The 20255-nt window shown below is 45.5% G+C and overlaps 2 protein-coding genes across 2 annotated transcripts; both read right to left on the reverse strand.

Moving 5' to 3' along the window:
• Window positions 1–11503: 11503 nt before the first annotated feature.
• On the reverse strand, window positions 11504–13183 carry LOC127004132 (helix-loop-helix protein delilah-like). The gene has a single exon (XM_050871527.1). The coding sequence runs from the start codon at window positions 12687–12689 to the stop codon at window positions 11931–11933; it is 759 nt and encodes a 252-aa protein (XP_050727484.1). The 5' UTR covers window positions 12690–13183; the 3' UTR covers window positions 11504–11930.
• Window positions 13184–14886: 1703 nt separating this feature from the next.
• On the reverse strand, window positions 14887–19348 carry LOC127004285 (uncharacterized). Its single transcript, XM_050871846.1, has 6 exons — window positions 19319–19348; window positions 18124–19104; window positions 17577–17963; window positions 17038–17182; window positions 16217–16479; window positions 14887–15413 (listed from the first exon to the last, which is right to left on the reverse strand). Exons 1-6 carry the CDS (start codon window positions 19346–19348, stop codon window positions 15042–15044), a joined length of 2178 nt encoding a protein of 725 aa, XP_050727803.1. The 3' UTR covers window positions 14887–15041.
• Between the last annotated feature and the right edge of the window lie 907 nt (window positions 19349–20255).

The following is a 20255-nucleotide window of genomic DNA, read 5'->3' on the forward strand; positions in this document are numbered from 1 at the left end:
GGGCGTTTGAGTTAAAGTTGTTATGCATGTGATCATATTTCTTAAACTACTTTTCATTTCAACTACTATAATACTCTAATATAATTTCCTCCTTTCATGTCCTCTTCTGGTGTGAAGGAACTCCATCTTCTCCCTGTGGGCCGCCACGTGTGCGGCACGGTAAGGGCGCTGTGACGGGTGAGTGCACGATCGGAAGTGCCGTGGCGTGCCGTGATGAGTGACCTCGCGCGGCCGCCTCGCGTTAGAGTGGCAAAGCAACCAATCTCCGAGACGCAGACGTAGCGTCCCGCGGGGCGCCTTGACGGCTGACTGACCGACACGACCGTGAGTGTGCGGCGCCGAGGCCTATGGTTAGTTATATATGTATGCAATTTTTTTCTTTGGTCAATCATTTGAATAAATGAAAGAAAGAATAGATTCCTCCTTTGGTATGGAATTGTCTCCCCTTCATGGATGCTTATAGATATACACTCCACACAGTGTCACGACCCTTTGGCTCACAGATCTTCGTGAGGTGGTGCTGACATGAGTGTGGAATGGTTAGAAATATTTTGCTTGTAAGGGTCACTGCGAAGCGATTAATATCCTTGGTCAGAACAGTTAGTTTCCTTTTCTTCCGGTGAAACTTTGGAAATAGTTATAAAATACTGGGTTTTGAACTGCAGTGGAAGGAGATATTTTGGTTAACAGACTGAGTAATACCTCGACCTGACGCGGCAACCATAAAATTTCATCTTTAACAGCACAGCCACAGCTCGCGGCGTGTAATCTTGAAATGTTAGAATAAGCAAACGGATGGCTCCCACTCCTTTCACTAAACTATTCCGGAATTGTGACCCTAAACTGCCGCATGCTGATTCGCTTTGTCATGTCAGTAGAGAAGGAAAAGGAAGACTTGAGGAGGAGGGGGGGGGGGGTAGGTGGGGGCCTTGTAGCCACCATGTAGTACGTCGTATCAGTGAAGTAAAAAATCTGCAACATGCTTCATCTGTCCAGGCGAGGCTCCGACAGGTAAATTCATTACTTACACACAACTGGAGGTTCTCTTTGTGCGAAGGTGAAAGATGACGGAGAGTGAAGGCCAAACTGTTTTGGCCTAAAAATATTTCTTCCGCTGACAGCGGAGCCAAATGGCAACGCAGCCTATTCGTGTCCGCCCCGCTGTGAAACTTCTAGCCACGAAATAACTTGCCTCTCTACAGCACCGAGAACATGGCGGCTTCCATTTTTCTTTTTTACCGCGAAGTTTTCCCGCATTAACACACGCGCGTGCTTCCTTTCCCTCAATATTGCCCGCCAACATATTGATTAAGATGGGAAATCCATGCCTCTCACGGCCACGCACGAGGAGGGGAGGCTGGGGACGAGCATACGAGGCCGCTGAAATTAATGAGGCTGGGGTGCGGGCCGACACCTGCCTGATGCAGCGACAAGCAACACACACTCATCATATCTCCCTCGCAGACCGACTTTCACAACCGTCAAGCACAGCATGTACTCAGGGCCTGGCCGAAGATTTCTTACTTTTTCCTTTTGCCCATTCTCATACGTCTGACTACATCAAAATAATTCAACTTCCTTCTTCTTGGCCAAAGAATTTTCTGCATCCTATCCACGTTTCCCCTGTTGGCATGGCAGTGATGAATAGATGTTTCTATTTAAAAGTGTTTTTTTTTCTTCCTTCCCCTTCACTTCCTCTTCCTTCCCTTTACCTGCCTTTGGGGCCTTCTCCCCGTGCAGACCCGCAGTGTCGAGGGTCAGGCACCAGCGGATTGACCTAAGGAGGCGCGCTGACCCTGCAGGTGTAGCGGCAATTACCGGGGGTCAGGCAGGTGGCCCGTCGTGTTCCCGCCGCAACGAGCAGTCTATCACGCCAGACGACAATACATTTTCTTTCGAAGACAAACCGTTTTCTTTGGCCCGTGAAACTTTCCACATCCCGTCCGGCGTGATGGCCGTGCACGTTAGTTGTGCTAATTAACGGCTGAACACTATCTGAAGCTGGTATTTTTCATGTTTATTTTATATTTTTACGATTACCTTTTCTGACGTACGGCAAGCCATTCCCTCCAGACTGCAAAACCTTCCACGCAGCGGCCCGTGTGGTGTCGATACGCGTTTCGTGCGTGGAGATTACCGAGAGTGAGCGTTTTATTTCATTTTTATGTTGTGTTTGCTCACGGTTACTTTTTCCCATCTCCGAGATTCCCAAACTTGTTCAGTTGTTTCTTATCTATCTCCCTATCACAGCTTTCCTGTTTTCTTAGGGGTATGTAATCTTGTCTTCTATTGAAATTGTTTAAGTTTCAACAAGGAGGAAGGGGAAATAGAATAGGAGGATGAAAAAAAGACTTGTAATTAATAAGAATATCAAGAAGAAAAAAAGAGGAGAGGAAAATGAAGACGGGTAAGTGGAATGACGTTATGAGACGAAAGGATAAACATAGGACTGAGGAAGATGCACGAAAGAGTTAAAGGATTGGGCGTCGGGACAGGAGTGGGAGGCGGAGTGAGGACGGGGGAGGAGAGGAGGAAGGGAGAGACGAATGAAAGAAGGATGGACGGAGGTGGGAAAGGTCTCGGGAAGGGAAGGGGAGGTGAATGGAAGAGAGGATGGAGGGTGGACGAGTGGAGGAGTGGAGGAAGGAAGGCAGGAAGAGGGGGAGGAGGAGGAGGAGTCTCATACTAGTAACTCAGGACTGATAACCATCGTGAAAAATGCTGTGACGGACGTGGAGCCTTTTAGGATAAACAGTTAGCGCCGAGTTTATGGTTATTGCTTTTCAGCACGCTGCTTCCTTCCTCCTTGGCCTTCCTTCCTTTCCTTCTCCTCCTCCTCCTCTTACTGATCCTTCTCCTAGCACTCTCCTTGATCCTCCTTCTCCTTCTCCTCGAACTCCTCTCTCCAAGGCGTGAGAGAGACGTCTGTACACATAAGCTTTTCAACACCCTGCTTCCTTCCTCTTTGGTCTTCCTTCCTTTCCTTCTCCTCCTCCTCCTCTTACTGATCCTTCTTCTAACCCTCTCCTTGATCCTCCTTTTCCTTCTCTTCGAACTTCTCTCTCCAAGGCGTGAGAGAGAGGTCTGTACACATAAGCTTTTCAACACCCTGCTTCCTTCCTCTTTGGTCTTCCTCTCCTCTTGTTTCTCTTCCTCCTCTTACTAATCCTTATTTTCCTAGCCCTCTCCCTGATTCTCCTCCTCCTTCTCCTTTTCTAACTCTTCAAGGCGTAAGAGAACGGTCCGCACATCAGCTCAACACCTGCTTCTTTCCTATTTGGTCTTCTTCTCCTCTTGTTTATCTTCCTCCTTATACTAATCCTTATTTTCCTAACCCTCTCCCTGATTCTGCTCCTTCTCCTCCTCTTCGAACTCTTCAATCTAAGGCGTAAGAGAAAGATCTGTACTGAGGCTTTACAACATGCATTTTCCTTAGGTTTCCTCTTCTTCTCATCCTTCTTTTCTTCCTCTTACAGATCCTCCTTCTAACCCTTCTCCTCCTCCTTTTCAACATGTTTCTTCCATCTTTCCTCTTCTTTCTCCCCTTGTTCCTTTCCTTTTTTAGTGCTGCATCTCCTCTCCCTGACCCGCTCTACCTCGCCCTCTTTTATGAGTACGCTATTTTCTTCCTTTTCTCTCTCCTCGTCCATCTGCTCTTTCTTTTTCTCCTCTTCTTACTGTTCCTTCTACGACTACTCTTCTTGATTCTGTTTATTTTCTTCTTTCGAAACGATGCCTTCTTTCTCAGCCCTCACCCTCCTTTTTTTTTTTTTTTTACAACAAAGGAGACAGCTCATGGGCATAAAAAAAGGAACAATAATAAAAAAAGCCCGCTACTCGCTGCTCCTTTACCTCTTTTTTCTTCCTCTAATTCTCTCTCTTATTTTGGTTTTCTTCTTTCAACACGATGCTCTCTTTCTTTTTGGTCTTCCTTTCTCCTTCTTTCTTCTTTCCTCCTCTAATTCTCTCTCTTATTTTGGTTTTCCTTTTTCAACACGATGCTTTCTTTCTTTTTGGTCTTCCTTTCCCCTTCTTTCTTCTTTCTTCCTCTAATTCTCTCTCTTATTTTGTTTTTCTTTTTCAACACGATGCTCTCTTTCTTTTTGGCTTTCCTTCCCCCTTCTCCTCCTGCTCCTCCACCTCCTCCTCCTCCTCCTCTCCTCATTGCTCCTTCTCCTAATCGCCCTGGTTCTCCATCTGCGCTGTTCCTCTAGCTCCTTCTTTTTCTCCTTATCTTTCCCTCTCCAAGGTGTCAAGAGAGAGGTTCGTACCTAAGCCAACGACGTGAGAAGTAGCATAAGGGGTCAGTGAGGGTCACGAAGGGGATGTTCAAAGCCATCAGTCTAATCTGCCGCCAGTGTGTTGCTTGTACAAGATTCCGAGGCGGCGGCAGGGCGGTGTGTCAACGGAGTGGCGGTCAGTAAAGGGGTTGGAGTAGTAGTGTAAAGGGTCAGCGAGGGTCAAGAGGGGAGTATTCAAGCAGCGGCAGGACTGAAGGTGTGTCAAGGGAGGGACGGTCAGTAAAGGGGTTGAAATAAAGCGACGAAAATAGATGCTTGGTCGTTATCTTGTCAGTGGAACGAGATGTTTGGGAATTTAAATGCGATGTAAGTAAGGTAGACATTCATTGCAAAAGTTCACATACATACAATAAAGAAAGTCAGTAAAGGATTGAAATGGAATAAAGAAAAAAAAAAGGCAATTAGTCGGTATCTCGTTAGTGGAAAGGGATGCTTGGGAATTTTAATACAATGAAGGAGATGGAGACATTCACTGCAGAAGGAATGTTTAGTTCTTATCTTGGTATAGTAGAAGGGGATGTTTAAGAGCTCAAATACGATATAGGAAACTGTATTAGAGGGCTCAGGCATTCTTTCAGCAGTAGGAAAAAAATATTTGATACACAAGTACAAGTAGGAGAAATAATACGAGTTAAAACGTGATCTTAGTCGTGGAAAAGATGCTTAGGAGTTCATTAACGATATACTTAAACAACAGAACACTCGGCCATTTTCTTCGTAATAGTAAGAGGCGTTTAGTGCAGGGGGCTTTAACACAATATAATAGAAGTTTGTTCAAGGTGATCATCCATTCTCTTCGTAATATGTTTGAGAGAGTGAATCATATCGACGCAGAAAACACAGCCGCCTAATTAAACATGGACATAAGATACTGGCCGGGATGAGAGGCGCGACGGGAGCCGAAGCATGTTTATAGATTTAGTTGATGTAAAGTGTGAGCCGAATATATTTTTTCGTATGCTTAATATACCTCTCTCTCTCTCTCTCTCTCTCTCTCTCTCTCTCTCTCTCTCTCTCTCTCTCTCTCTCTCTCTCTCTCTCTCTCTCTCTCTCTCTCTCTCTCTCTCTCATATTTACTTATACATTTTACAGCCTATTATATCCTCTCTTCTTTGGTTCTTGTTATGAGCTTGATTCCTTTTTCCATATCATTTGACGGTTTCCCATTTTTCTTTGCTTCCCCAAACGTTAAACATCTCTAACTCTTTCTCTTATATCTCTCTTTTAACGTCCCCTATTTTGTTAACATAAAGGGTGAAACTCTCGCTATTTTGAGTCCGCTGTTTATCACTGTCCGCTTATTTTTCTCCTTTCTTTTCTCCTCACTTTACTTCCTCAAGGGTTCTCTACTAATCTTAACTTCTATTTCTCCTAACACATCCTTCTACCGTCCCCTATTTTGTTGAGATAAAGGTTTGAACTCCTTTACTCTTTCAATCTTGCTGTTCGTCATTTCCCGATTCTTTCCTTTTTACTCTTTTCTCCTTACTTTATTTCTCTAACGCATTCTCTACTAGCCTTAACTTCTTTCTCCTTTCAAGTCTTTTCCTTCCCCTCGTCTCTCTCTTCCTCGGCTAACATTTCTATAACATATGAGGGCTATTATGGTAAACTAAACAGCTCTATTACAGCAAATTAATTTTACCTCCCGAGTCCCGCATTTCCGAAACACCGGTACCTATTAATATCCCAAACCTGCATCGCCTCGCCTTCCCCCTCAAGATAAATGAAGAAGTGCTGTTGCGAGACTTACAACGAAAGAGTAATTACGTAAACTTTCTTACTCTTTTACTTGAGAGAGAGAGAGAGAGAGAGAGAGAGAGAGAGAGAGAGAGAGAGAGAGAGAGAGAGAGAGAGAGAGAGAGAGAGAGAGAGAGAGAGAGAGAGAGAGAGAGAGAGAGAGAGAGAGAGAGAGAGAGAGAGAGAGAGAGAGAGATGGGGGGGGGGGGTCACTAGTCAACTGCCACTAGGGAAAGCACGGAAGAGAAAGGAAAGACTGAAAGAGCGGGAGAGTGTGTTGGACGAGGAGAGGAAGGGAAGGTAAGGGGATGGTGAAAGGAAAGGAGGAAGGGAGGGAAGGGGAGAAAGTCAGGAAAAAAAACAAGGAGGAGGAGGAGGAGGAAGAGGAGGAGGAGGCAGATAAGTGGAAATCGGCACGTTAATAAGAGGGAGGAGGAGGAGGAGGGTGTCAAGACGCGATGCCTGATCATTATTTCTTTACACCGACAATTCTGAGAGGGCGGAGCCGCAGCCTAATGGAGCCCGCACCTCCCCATTAATAAAGTCATTTGCATAATTATGAGCAGCAGCAGCGGAGGCAGCCGGTGAGGTAGAGGCGAGGTAAGCTAATAAGACTCTCAAGCCATCTTCTAAAACGCGTAAATGAAAGAGAAAACGGGACTCTTCGGAGAATGACTCGTTGAAGTCACTGTCGTTGTGCCGGAAGGGGAGAGGCGGGGCGGGGCGGGGCAGGAAGGGATGGGTAGGGAAGGGACCCTGGCGAGCGGGGCGGGTCTGGCCACGACGCGGTGACGGAAAGTTTAAGAAAAGAAAATTACACCTTCCGAGGCAGATGATCAGTTATCGCGGCGACTCATCAGCATAATGACACAGAGGCCAGAATGTCCATTGCTGTGGCGGTGGAGGAGGAGGAGGAGGAGGAAGAGGAGGAGGAGATAATTATAGGGAATAGTGAAGAGGCGGCAAGGACAATGCAGAGATGAAGAGAAACAAAACAAATCTATAGAGAAAGAAAAATGAGGTCAGAATTTAAGAAACGATATGTCAAAGACTACAGCTGACGAGAAAGAGGAAGAGGAGGAGGCACAGGGAAAGAAAAATAAGGTGAAAACTTATAAAACAATAAATAAAAATAATACGACAGAGCAGAAAAAGGTAATGCGGCAGGGAAAAAAAAAGGTAAAGTATGGGCTTATGCTACAGCTGCGCGTGACCTCGGTGCTCATCTCCGTCTCACTGGCCCGTGCAGCAGGGAATGACGCAGAGGAAAGGGCGGAACAGTGGATGAGGGTAGTGTTCAAGGAGACAGGAAAGCTAAGAAGGGAAGATAAGGAAGACACAACAAAGAGGAAGAGGAAGAAGAGGAAACAGCAAAATCCAGAAAAGAAGGAAGAAGAGAGAAGGGAAGATGGGGAAGACACAGGGGAAAAGGAAGAAGGGGAAATAGCAAGATCCAGAGAAGAAGGAAGAAGAGAGAAGGGAAGATGGGGAAGACACAGGGGAAAAGGAAGAAGGGGAAATAGCAAGATCCAGAGAAGAAGGGAGAAGAGAGAAGGGAAGATGAGGAAGACACAGGGGAAAAGGAAGAAGGGGAAACAGCAAAATCCAGAGAAGGTAGAAGGGAGAAGGGAAGGAAGGGAGGGAGGAAGAGGCAACAAGGAGAGGAAGGGGAAAGGGAGAGGTAGGAAGAGAGAGAGGAGGAGGAGGAGGAAAGAAACCTGGGTGGTCTTCGGACGGTATTTCAAAATTTTCAGACGTGGCGAATTATATAATAAATCTTTAAGGATGTTTAGTAAAGAAACGTGAGGAGGTGTAGAGAGGAAGGGGTCGTAAGGAGGGAACGTTGTGATGAGTCAATGTAGGAAAAAAAAAGAGAAGAAAACCGACGCCGACAGAAAAGGAAAGAAATGTGGAAAGAAAGGAAAAGAAATTTGTGCGTTTTAAGAAATTTTTACCTCTTAAAGGATCTTGACAGCTAAGTGTGTGTGTGTGTGTGTGTGTGTGTGTGTGTGTGTGTGTGTGTGTGTGTGAGAGAGAGAGAGAGAGAGAGAGAGAGAGAGAGAGAGAGAGAGAGAGAGAGAGAGAGAGAGAGAGAGAGAGAGAGAGAGAGAGAGAGAGAGAGAGAGAGAGAGAGAGAGAGAGAGAGAGAGAGAGAGAGAGAGAGAGAGAGAGAGAGAGAGAGAGAGAGAGAGAGAGAGAGAGAGAGAGAGAGAGAGAGAGAGAGAGAGAGAGAGAGAGAGAGAGAGAGAGAGGAGAGGAAAAATATCAGATGAGTCATCCACAGGCATTCATCAACTTCGTCACCCGAACCTCAACCAACGCAACCACCACCACCACCACCACCACCATTGACTTATCGCCTTTGCAATATATTTTCTTTTTGATATGACAGAAATATATATTCCCTTGGTGATGTGTGGATGCGCAGAATTGGCAGCATGGAAGAAAGAAAGAATACAAGCAGGAAACTAGACATAGATGCGATAGCACGGTACATCTTAAAGGGATTTGGATTGTATTCCCGATGTTAAAAGCAAACCTCCTCCCGTCTTTTCAAGTACGCTCTTGATTTTACTTTACTTGCCCTCCCCTTCTCTATTCCTTCATCCCATCCCTCCGCTCCGCAAAGGTCCAAGACTTTTTTTTTCTTTCTTTTTTTACGTCGTGGCCTATTGCGCCGGTAGGCTTCTTCCCGGTGGATCCTGAATTCCTGATGGTCGGTCCAAGGCTTCATCCCGGTGGGGCCTGTTGGTCGGCCCAGCCCGTTCTGGCGCAGGCGAGTGTTTATAGTGACGCCATCTAGCATTGGCTCATGCGGAGCTCATCTTTAATCCTAGAATCTAGAGTCCGGGTTGATAGGTGGTCTTCTGGACAGCATGTGGGTAGTTTTAAGCCACTCGGCGGCGGCTGAAAAATCCCAGCTTGGTGGCACCGGTCGGGGATTGAACTCGCGTCGTCCTGAACGCGGGGCCGTCACGCTATCCACTCAGCCACCGCCTCCCCCATCTATATATATATATATATATATATATATATATATATATATATATATATATATATATATATATGGGTGAAACAACAAGAGGCCCCGAGGAAATGTTACTAGAAACAGACTTGGGTAGATGAATTTGGCACGGTGACACACACACACACACACACACACACACACACACACACACACACAGACGCTGCATACTGATGGCGGCACCGTTTCTCCCGCCCAGGGTTCGTGGAGGGGCAGGGCAGGGCAGGGCAGGGGGGGGGGGGGGGAGGCTTTATGTGCCTTGATCACGGCCCGAGGGAGCCGTGGACTTGACGGGCGGCGAGACACACAACGTGGAGGGTCAGCAAGACACTAGTATTGTCCTCCGCTGATTACCAGAACTCTCTCTCTCTCTCTCTCTCTCTCTCTCTCTACGCCCTTAGTGGTGAAAATATACACTGTTCTCCTTTTATAACAACACAACTTCTTAAACTAGCATTGAGTGAGTGATAAAATAATGCATTTATTATCCTTCATGCCTTTTATTACACTGTAAGTTTGTATTTGATTTCCATCCACGTTAAAAACAAAATAATGATAAAAAACGGGAGGGCGACGCAGCGTGACCACGTCAGATTAATGGATCACGAAGGTCGGGGGGGGCATGGACACTGGACAGGTGGTGGATGAGGTGAACGGTGAAAGAGTTGAAGGGGGGGTAGGGGGAATGCAGGTGGCGGCAGGGCAGGGGTTATGTTGGAGGAGGTGCTGCTGCGTGGCGCGAGGAATTCATTAAGAGTTGGGTGAAGCGTGGAAAGAGTACGGTGCGTGATGAGGTTATTTGATACGCCAGGGAGAGATAAACAGGGAGGCTGAGGTGCAGGGGTGAGGGCACGGCTGTGTAGCGTTGGGTGTTGTGATGCGTTGTGATGCATACTGAAAGCGGTTGGGGGGGGGACTACTGACGGAGAACGCTGTCGATTCGATTTTGTTGTTGTGTATGAATTTAGGAACACACTCCTAAGTATCAGAGCAGAGTGGTGGAGTGTGGTGTAGTGGTGCGTTATGATGCATGCAGAGGGTGTGTTTGTGCTACTAATAGAGAATGCTGTTGATGTATGTGTCGGGAATCTATAAATTACAAAGAGTTATGGAGCACTTATCCCTGGCAAAAAAAAGGGGGGAATTTAACGAGAAGACGTTGAAGGGAGTGACCGATGGGGCGGGGTGGGCGATGCATGTGCTGTGGACTGAGCAACGTGTTTAATTAAGCGAGGCATCAGATGGTACATATACATTATTCATTAATTTTCGTTAACCCAAAAACCCTTAACCGAAAAAAATCATTGACCCCCCCCCCAAAAAAAAAAGAAAAAAAGATGACGCAACATTATCATACATGAATCTAATTACTCGTATGATGGGTGGCAGAGGGCTAAAAGGTTATATGACCAGCAGAACGTTAAGATGGAGACGAGGGGGCAGGGCAGGTGGAGTGTGGTAGTGGCGGGGTGGGGGGCGATGGGGGGTTTCGGGCAGGTGACGAGTGATCTTGGGAAGCAGTGGTAGGCAGGCAGGTGGGTAGGGGGGGCAGGCAGAGAGGTAGACAAGCGGGCACGTCATGTCTGGTCAGTCACACTCCCGAGAACTCAGTGCAAGGCGCCATTCCTCTGCCCCGCTGCCCCACGACCTTACCCTCTCCTGGCCCCTCATGACCCGCCGGCACGAGCGACACTGCACACACACACACACACACACACACACACACACACACACACACACACACACACACATACGCACACACACGCAATGAGCACGATATTCTAGTGTGTGTGTGTGTGTGTGTGTGTGTGTGTGTGTGTGTGTGTGTGTGTGTGTGTGTGTGTGTGTGTGTGTGTGTGTGTGTGAGGCAAACTATGGTGGTGTATTGATTATCATATGTTTGGACTCATAGTGGATATGTATTTCCTATAATCGTGGTGTCATTTTGTAGGAGTACATCCTTAACACTAGATAATTTACTGACGAAATCAATATATTCATTGGATAGTTTCTGTAATGTGTGTGTAACAGTATCTATGTTTGCTAGTCCTATCGATGGCTCGTCCACACGGAAAAGAAATTATGTACTAGACGTAATATATCATAAAGCCTATTTTGACCCATTTTATATAACTTTTCCGTGTAAGAGAGAGAGAGAGAGAGAGAGAGAGAGAGAGAGAGAATGTGTGTGTGTGTGTGTGTGTGTGTGTGTGTGTGTGTGTGTGTGTGTGTGCGCGCGGTGATTAAGATAACTAAACCGCATCGACAGGAGCACACGAAGCGGAAGCAGATAGAGACAGTTTTTCGAGTAGCATATCTTACGTTGGATACGAGTAGGCTGTAAATATCTTTTCAGCAATATTTAAACAAAAAAGAGGCAAATGGCAAAGATGTTACTTGATCAATAGTGAGATAAATACTAAATATAAATGCGAACATCTTTATTGCACAGGATTAGTTAAATGATCAGTGGCGCCAAGGAAAGTGTGCATGGTGCTGGAGTTCGTCCTTCGAGGGCAACAACGGAGTGGGGACTGCGGTGAGAGGAGGTGGGCACGGGCAAGCTGGCGTGCTCTGCGGTGTGGACTGGCATGAAGAGACAGGGCGAGTGCAGGGTTGGTTTGGTGTGTGATGGTGGACAGTGGAGGATCTCTACACTCCCTGGGGCGCAAACACCTGCCATCTCGTGTGTCATTCTTTCTTCAATCCGCAAGCGATAAACACATACGTAGTAACATACACTTAGAATTGTTTTTATATTTTTTTCATCAAATAATCGTCACTGATTTTATTTCATTGCCATAAATTTCAAGAGCTTACCGTCTATGTCTAAATACATAAATAAGGTCACTGAGACACATACATTACAATATATCAAATGTGTCAAATGATGACAAGTTCTCTAGTTCGAGTAATAAATTGTGGTTGCCGTGTACACTTGAGTCATCCGGGGTGATGCCTCCCTCGTGGCAAGGACTGGTGGGTGACTCTTGAGACTGAGGTGGTGCAGAGGAGGAGGAGTAAGAGGAGGAGGAGGCACACGTCGAGGAATTATTTTTGCACGACGGGCTCAGGAGGGGCAGCTGCGTCACCCATGGCAAGGCCCACTGACTGACAGAAGAAAACGTAGCATCCTGCAGTGGAGGAAAGTGGGTGTTCAGAAACAGTGATTCTTGAGCAGGTGCTGGTATGGACTCGAATGAACCGTCGATGGAACAAAAGCCAGTAGTGTTCTCCTCCTCTTCTAGAACCTTCGAAAGGGCCCGGATGTAGCTGACGGCGAGGCGGAGAGTAGTGATTTTCGTCAAGGTGGATGAGGTGGAGGCAGGCTTCACCGCTAGAGCCGAAGGGAGAATATTCCGAAGGGAGTCGAATGCAGTGTTGATCTTCCTCATGCGGTAACGTTCCCTGGCATTGGCGGTCTTCCTGCGGTACCTTGAAAGTGGCGCTGCCTTGGCCTTGGTTCTTTTCCCTGACACCACGAACGGGTCCTGGTGGCTACTTCCTTCATGCAGCCTCCTGGCGGTCCGGGGCCTCAGTGCGTACTTCCTGCCACACAAGCTGCCACGGTCACTCTCGAGCCACCGCCCCGCCTCAACGCTGCACGAGCTTGCTCCAGACATGACCTTAACGACCAATGATGTTGACGATGATGTTTTTTGTCAAGTTTCTGAGTGCTTAAATAATTCACATGACGGTCGCTACAAACATATCGTGCAAGTAAACACAGATTATATATTCCAATTGATCACAGAGCGACCACTAGTGTTAATCACGTAATTCAGGTATCTAAAATGCTTGCACTGCCAATCCGGGGTACAACATCGATGTCTCACTTGGTGGTCAAAATAACATTCATTACAACACAACCAACGGGGGCTATAACGTAGCGGTGATTGTTATATGAGCCTCTAGTGTTGCGGGAGGTCTTGCTGCTGGGTCGGCGGCGCGGTGCGGGGCCTCGTGCCTGTGGCTGCGGAGGCGCTCATGGCACGCCCGTCCGAGGCCAAGGCGATCCTCCGACTGTGGCTGCCCACCACGAGGCGCCGCGGGCCGGGCCGTTAGGTGTCGCCGCCTCACACATTCCATGCTTGTCTGTTTCCTCTCCCTATCTCGAATGATCGTATAGGTAATGGTACACGAAAACACCAACACACACACATATGCGAGAGAGAGAGAGAGAGAGAGAGAGAGAGAGAGAGAGAGAGAGAGAGAGAGAGAGAGAGAGAGAGAGAGAGAGAGAGAGAGAGAGAGAGAGAGAGAGAGAGAGAGAGAGAGAGAGAGAGAGAGAGAGAGAGAGAGAGAGAGAGGAGAGAGAGAGAGAGAGAGAGAGAGGAGAGAGAGAGAGAGAGAGAGAGAGAGAGAGAGAGAGAGAGAGAGAGAGAGAGAGAGAGAGAGAGAAAGTAAACCACTATCATCATTATTAATAGAAAAAAAACGACGGATATAAACACGAATAAAAGAAAAGTAAACAAACAAACAAACAAACACAAAAAAAAAGCCGGGGATTGCTGAGAGGACGCAAAAAAGAAAACAAAACAAAACGCGAGGATGATTACGTCGACAGGAGACAACGTGTGAGGGATTTAAGCTGTACATTATCGCCAAGAGCCGCTGTTTAATGGCCCCCAAGACATCACTGACCGACCATAACGACCCGGCGGCAAACATTATCACATCAGGTGTGGCGACGCGGCTCACCGTGAAGACTGAGCTCACAGGTATATCCTCAGGTGCTCTTCCCCACATTCAACACTCTCCACGTAACACAGAAACATCACGGCGACACAAACAACACAAAAGAACCCTAGTCAAGCTATGCTATATTGTTTAAGCAACGATAAAACTGCTTGCGCATCACTGTACCATCACTTTCTTAGTTATACGGGCAGCCAATCATCCTCACCGCCACGCACGTTAATGAATCAGTGACGTAATGCCTCTATTCAAATCTGCAATCTGTTCTCAGGGATCAAAGGGATGGTCGTTATCAATCTCAGTCTCAGTTATCCTATACATTTCAGACTAACAGCACTTATTTTCTCTAGAATAAGCAGCAATAATAATGTCCATCCTTATTGGCCGTCATATGAATACTAGATGGGCGTAAGGTCGTTAGACCCAAAAGCACAGAAGGGAGGGAAGGATGTAACACCCGCCTCACAAGTCTTCCACAGTTACCCCTCCGGTCCAAATTTTATTTTTAGTATACCCTGCCCGAGATCTATATTTAGATTTTGACCCTGCCTTCCCTACCCTCTTCCCCCTACCTGGGTAAGAATCCACGTCACAGGTCTGCGCAGATGGATTAAAGCGGTCAAACACTATGCTCTTTTATCCATGCTGAAGATCATCCATCAACCCGGGCTCTAAAGGAAACGTCCAAGTGAATCAAGAACGAGTTCCGAGGGGCAGCATGAGCCAAGAAAAGCTGGCGCCACTATAAAACACTTGTCTGCGCAATGACGGGCTGGGACCGACTATCATCCAGGCCCCTCAAGAAAGCCTACCGGCGCTATAGGCTTACACGTAAAAAAGAAATAATATTTATGATAATAATAATAATAATAATAATAATAATAATAATAATGATAATGATAATAATAATAATAATTATTATTATTATTATTATTATTATTATTATTATTATTATTATTATTATTATTATTATTATTATTATTATTATTATTATTATTATTATTATTATTATTATTATTAAAATTAATACATTTATTATTACCATTATGTATTATAACAGTAATATTAATAGTTACACAGTAATGAATAATATATACAACCTACTAATTGAGTTACACATTTGCCTAAACATTTTTTACGGAGGTTATACATCATAATGATAAATAAAAGGCAAAAAGTAGGAATTGTATGAAAACGAATTCCTAGGGACAAGGTTTAACATATCAATATAGGACGCAGCCCATCCTGTAGAAGAGGAAATAATAATAGAGAAAAATCTAACCGTTAGACGAGCCAATTGCGAAGAAAATGAACATAAATATGGCACACACGATGGGGAACACAACGGTGGAGAGGGTGTTGACTTTCCTGGCCAGACAGGTGGCGGTCTGAGGACACCAGGCGACCGGTGGCTTTTGAGCTTGCTGAAGAGCATTCCCCTTGGTGACCTTGACCTCTGGGTATCTGAACCTTTGACGTAAACCCTCGATCACTACCAGTACAACGATGATCAGAAAGTCGATGAAAATGAAGGTGATGTACCAAATGTCAATTAACTTGAGGTAGGCCGTCTTGGGCATGGACTGGCTGGTCTGTGTCAGCAGCCCCGTCAGCACGAGCAGGGACGTAAGGGACACCATGATGCGGTCCTACTGGCACGCCGCACCGCACAATGGAAAAAAAATGTTAGGAAAGTTATAGCGGTCTTTATCTCAAAATCTAGTGCAGAGGTTCGCAATCTTTTTTCAGTGACGGCACCCTGAACTTATATAAACCCTTTTGTGGCACCCTTTTTCACCCCCTCCCTCCTCACATGAATGAACTTCTTATACACAAATGGACCTGTTTAAATTACTTTAATTATTGAATTAAAATTATTATCCATACTCAAACCAAAAATTAACATACGGTACAGTACATGCCCAAACAGAACTCATCAGTCGAATTAGATTAACTTAAGAGTTATAAATGCAGACTAACATAAAAAAGAAGAAAAAAAAGAATTATTCAAAATTTATGATGATCTTGTGGCACCCTTAGGCACTGTCCGTGGCACCCCAGGGTGCCGCGGCACCCAGTTTGAGAACCTCTGATCTAGTGCCAGGTCAAGCGGTGCTTTGAATACGGAATCGTCCTAAACTGTTCATCAGTGCGAACATTATTTTCATGAGTCTTCTGATGCTATCTAGAAACTATTCCGTAACCTATTTATCTCTCAGGTGAGCCACCTGTCATGGGTCAAGATTCCACCTGTAGTGGTATTATACGCCTTTTTCTACCATGAAGAGTCTCCTCTGTGTCCGTGATTCGATAACATTACCCATGCATGCAGTGATTTGGAATGTTCCGTAATTTTTGATACGTTTGAGAACTCTGCACCATTTTCTATAATGACCTTGTTTCGCAAAATTAAACATTCCCTCCGAGACTCTATTGGACACTGGGAACGTACCTGGAAGTCGTCGAGGGAAAACCAGAATGTGAGGTAACAGATGGTGACCAAGAAGGTGCTGGGCAGGATGGCGTTGCCTACATAGTAACCAAACTGGTTTGTGAACTTTATTTCCACCTGTTTAGGGGAAAAAGAGGGAAAGCTCTTCACTAGAATTTCAAATAAATATCTGCAACTTTGAAGAGATACATCAGTCATTAAGGTACAGATATAGAACAGCATAAGAGGAAATAAAGTGAGCAATAATGTTGAAATCTTCCACACTTCTCACCCAGAAGCAGCCCTGCCCTGATGTTTTCACGCCGCCAGTCGCCCCCATCACTTCGTACTCTAATAGTTCAGGTATTCCATTAAACGACACAGATTCCTGGAATGGCAAAGGATACTATTAAGTGTACTGAAGGCAAGGTTTGTTGTTACCATTCATCTATGCTTTTTGAAGCTGTAATATTTTTTTTCAATATAATTATTTATAACAGGAACAAACATATGTACGACGAACAGGTGTCTTGTTTTCTAATACGTTTCCTCCCCAAAAGGCGAGTGTCCTACCAGAATGAGGGTAACGTTATTGCCGTTGGACAAGTAGTAAAAAAATCTGCAGCTCTGGGTGTCGAAGGGATACATTTTCAGGTAGAATTGGCAAGTGAGCGAGATGGACATCTGCTTCTCATACACGATGGTGTTGTTGGCCCCGTCAAAGACTTCATCTAGAAGCGGAAGACAAACGCATCAGATGGATTCTTGTCTTTTGAAAGTCAGTTAATGTTGAAAGTGTGTGCTCCTGATGGCAGTAAAGATTACCCAGACTTATGATTTACCTTTGGTGGCTCGGCTCGGCTCATCACGGCAGGGAGGGTGTTCGCGCCGCACCTGCAGCAGCGGCGGGCTGCTCGGCAGCTCCTCCGCAGGACTCCGACTGCTGGACTCCACAAAGAACATGGGGAGCCAAATCTTCGCTGGGTTCTGCAAGAGGTCTCGTGCAATTTGACTAAAGTTAACATAATGCCATTACACACACACACACACACACACACACACACACACACACACACACACACACACACACACACAAAATGTGTGTGTGTATGTATATATATATATATATATATATATATATATATATATATATATATATATATATATATATATATATATATATATATATATATTTTTTTTTTTTTTTTTTTATTTATTTTATCAACAAGTTCAGGGTCAGGGTTATGTAAGAGTGGTCACAAATGAAGCCTCCATCAGTTTCGGACATGAGTGTCCTAGACTTGTCTTGTCTTTCACGCATTCAATGACGGGAACGGGTGAAGGAAGGGATACCTAAGATAGCCCACCGTCATTGACTCACTTTGACTCTGTTGAAAAGGATGTCGTCCTTAAGGTTGAAGAACTCAAGCCTTGTGTCCTTCCACTCAATGCGGATGACCAAGTCCAGTGCAATCTTGAAGCCAACGAGTTCAAATTCCCTGACAGAACATATCTCGACAGAGAGGAGGAGGGCCAGCGAGTCTTCTGCAGTGGGAGGAGGAGGCACTGCAGGAGAGTAGTTAACCGGGAGATTGACGACGTTACAGAGTTTTTCATCCGTCTCATCGGAACAGTCGGGTCTTAGGTCACAGCGTTTTCCCTGAGGCACGCACTGACCATTGTCGCAAGGAAACTGTTCGGGACTACACACCGACAGGACCAGTTCCGTCTGTGGAGGTTGTAGAGGGTGATGCTCAATTAATGGCAGCTAAAAGATGTTTACATTATAAAATTATGATTTGCAACGTGTCATATCTAATAGCAGCTGCGATCTACTGCATGGTAAAAAGCTGATGATACTTTAAATTCTTGTGAGGAAATCTTTATATACTGTAAAATGTTTAAAGCATTCATTTGCTGGTTGTTTTACATTTCCTTTCACGCTCAACACAACTCCTCACCTGGTATTGGCCACACTCGGTGCTGTTGATCTGCCACTTGTGTCTGCCGAGCGGGTTGGTCACTGTATCATCGATCATCTCCGCGTAAGACGTGCTACCTTCTAATGTCGACTCCAGCCTCCAAGTTTCCTCGCTGAACAGCATTCGACTTTGGAAATACCCAACATACATCGGCGTTTCTTGTGGTACACCTTTCAAAATTAAATCACGATCGAAGCCTGTTCTTTCACAGTCTCCACGGAGATGAAAAAGAGATACATTCGAGTAAAGGCACACAACACAAATCCTTGAATCACAAGGGGTGCAAAGCCAGTGGCCATCATTAACTGAAAGCGTTATACTTGGACAGAGACAAGTTTTGGTTGGACCACGCAGCACAAAGTTATTCCATTCCAAAGAAGAGTTTATTGTCGTTTCCCACTCTCTTGATAGATTCCGTGTGAGCCCTAGCCAAGCAAAGGTGCTCCAGGAGTTACTACATTTATTAATGTATCCAGAAGCCAAGCGGGCCAGCTCCTCATTTTCTTCTTGGTTTTGTGGCACAGGCAAGTGACCCCCAACCATATGACACCATTTGGCTGCATGTTCTTTCTTCATTCGGTGTGGGAACATCACGAGCGAGTCCACAAACCTTTTGCTGCATATGTCTTTCTTCGTTAAGTTGTAAGAAAGTGATGGGCCTTTGAGTTCCCATCCCGATAGTGCATTGTCAAAGTGGAGCAGTGGCCGGACACGGGAAGGGAGGCCAAGGCAGGCAACGTAGTCCTTCATTTCCTCTATGCTGAGAGATTCGTTCAACAACACCCAGTCAGCCATTTCACCTTTAAAGGTCTGATAGACATTGAAACCACCGTCCACTGTATCCAATTCTTGCCCTACAACGAGATGGCCTCCTCCCCTTATAAGTAAACTGCGTCTCGACTTGTTTTGCAGGTCGTATTCAAGAACCTGAAATATGAATTACCAGTATGTCTATTATTCTATTAATTCTGAAGAAATATTCATGAAATAATTGCACCAAGAAGAGTAATAAACTAAAACTTGAAAATGCATGACGGGTGTCCTTTGCTTTATGCTAAATACAAGAGAATGTATGGCAGTCAATTTCATACTGGCACTAAAGTTTTTGTGCCTCAAAAATAAAATTTATGAATAAATTTACTTCTTCATTCATGACGACGTTCAGCTTCATCGTCTCCAGCAGAAGGGACAAACACAGGTGGTGCCACACGAAAGGCGCCACGTAAGTGAAGGGGAGCGTCTCGTACAACTCGCTGCCGCAACAGTTAATTAGAAGACTGCTGTCGTCGCCACCGATCCCTGAAGCAAGGAAAGATGTTTAAACGTTCAGACTTTAAAGTTTCCTGCCTCAAACTCAAATAACTTATAATACAAAATTATAATTCTATAGTCACCATTGCCTTGTGCACGTACTTCAGAGGAGACACATATACATACACGCTCACGCGCGCGCGCACACACGCACCCCCACCCTCACCCCCACACAAACACACACACCTATCGTAAATTCGTTGTCGGAGTCGCCGCCGTAGTAGCTTACAAAAGGGTTCTCTTTTGAAAACTGGTCCATGCGAAAGTGAATACAAAAAGTTACCTGTGGAAGAGGGAAATATTCATCTCCTGCGTGTTGTCAAAAACGTTAATTCTACTTAATATATCATTGATCCAGTCAGATAATGTTAAATACGAAATATTTTTTTACAAAACCAATATCGTACGTATAAGCTTTCGTTCATCTACCAACGGACAGTGTAGCCGACTCACCTGCCTGAGGGTTGGCAGCACCCCGTAGCCGGCGTCAAGGTAGCTGGAGGTGGTGGCGACACCCCGCGCGTTGAACCTCACCACCTTCATGCTGTCCACCCTCGCCGCCCACATACCTGCAAGGCGCCACATACTCAAAACCATGCTGTTAGAGATTTTGTCCCTCCACAGATGGACCATGGGCCTTTCTCGGGTGACGGCCCATGAAGAGGGTGTCGACAGACCGACTTTATCGGCTGACGGCAGCCGAACCGACCAAGTCGGTCTGTTTACAAGTACTGGCGTGTCTCTACCTCAACATTATTCATCCCGGA

This window comes from Eriocheir sinensis, chromosome 27 (assembly GCF_024679095.1).
Source record: "Eriocheir sinensis breed Jianghai 21 chromosome 27, ASM2467909v1, whole genome shotgun sequence".
Taxonomy (NCBI): domain Eukaryota; kingdom Metazoa; phylum Arthropoda; class Malacostraca; order Decapoda; family Varunidae; genus Eriocheir; species Eriocheir sinensis.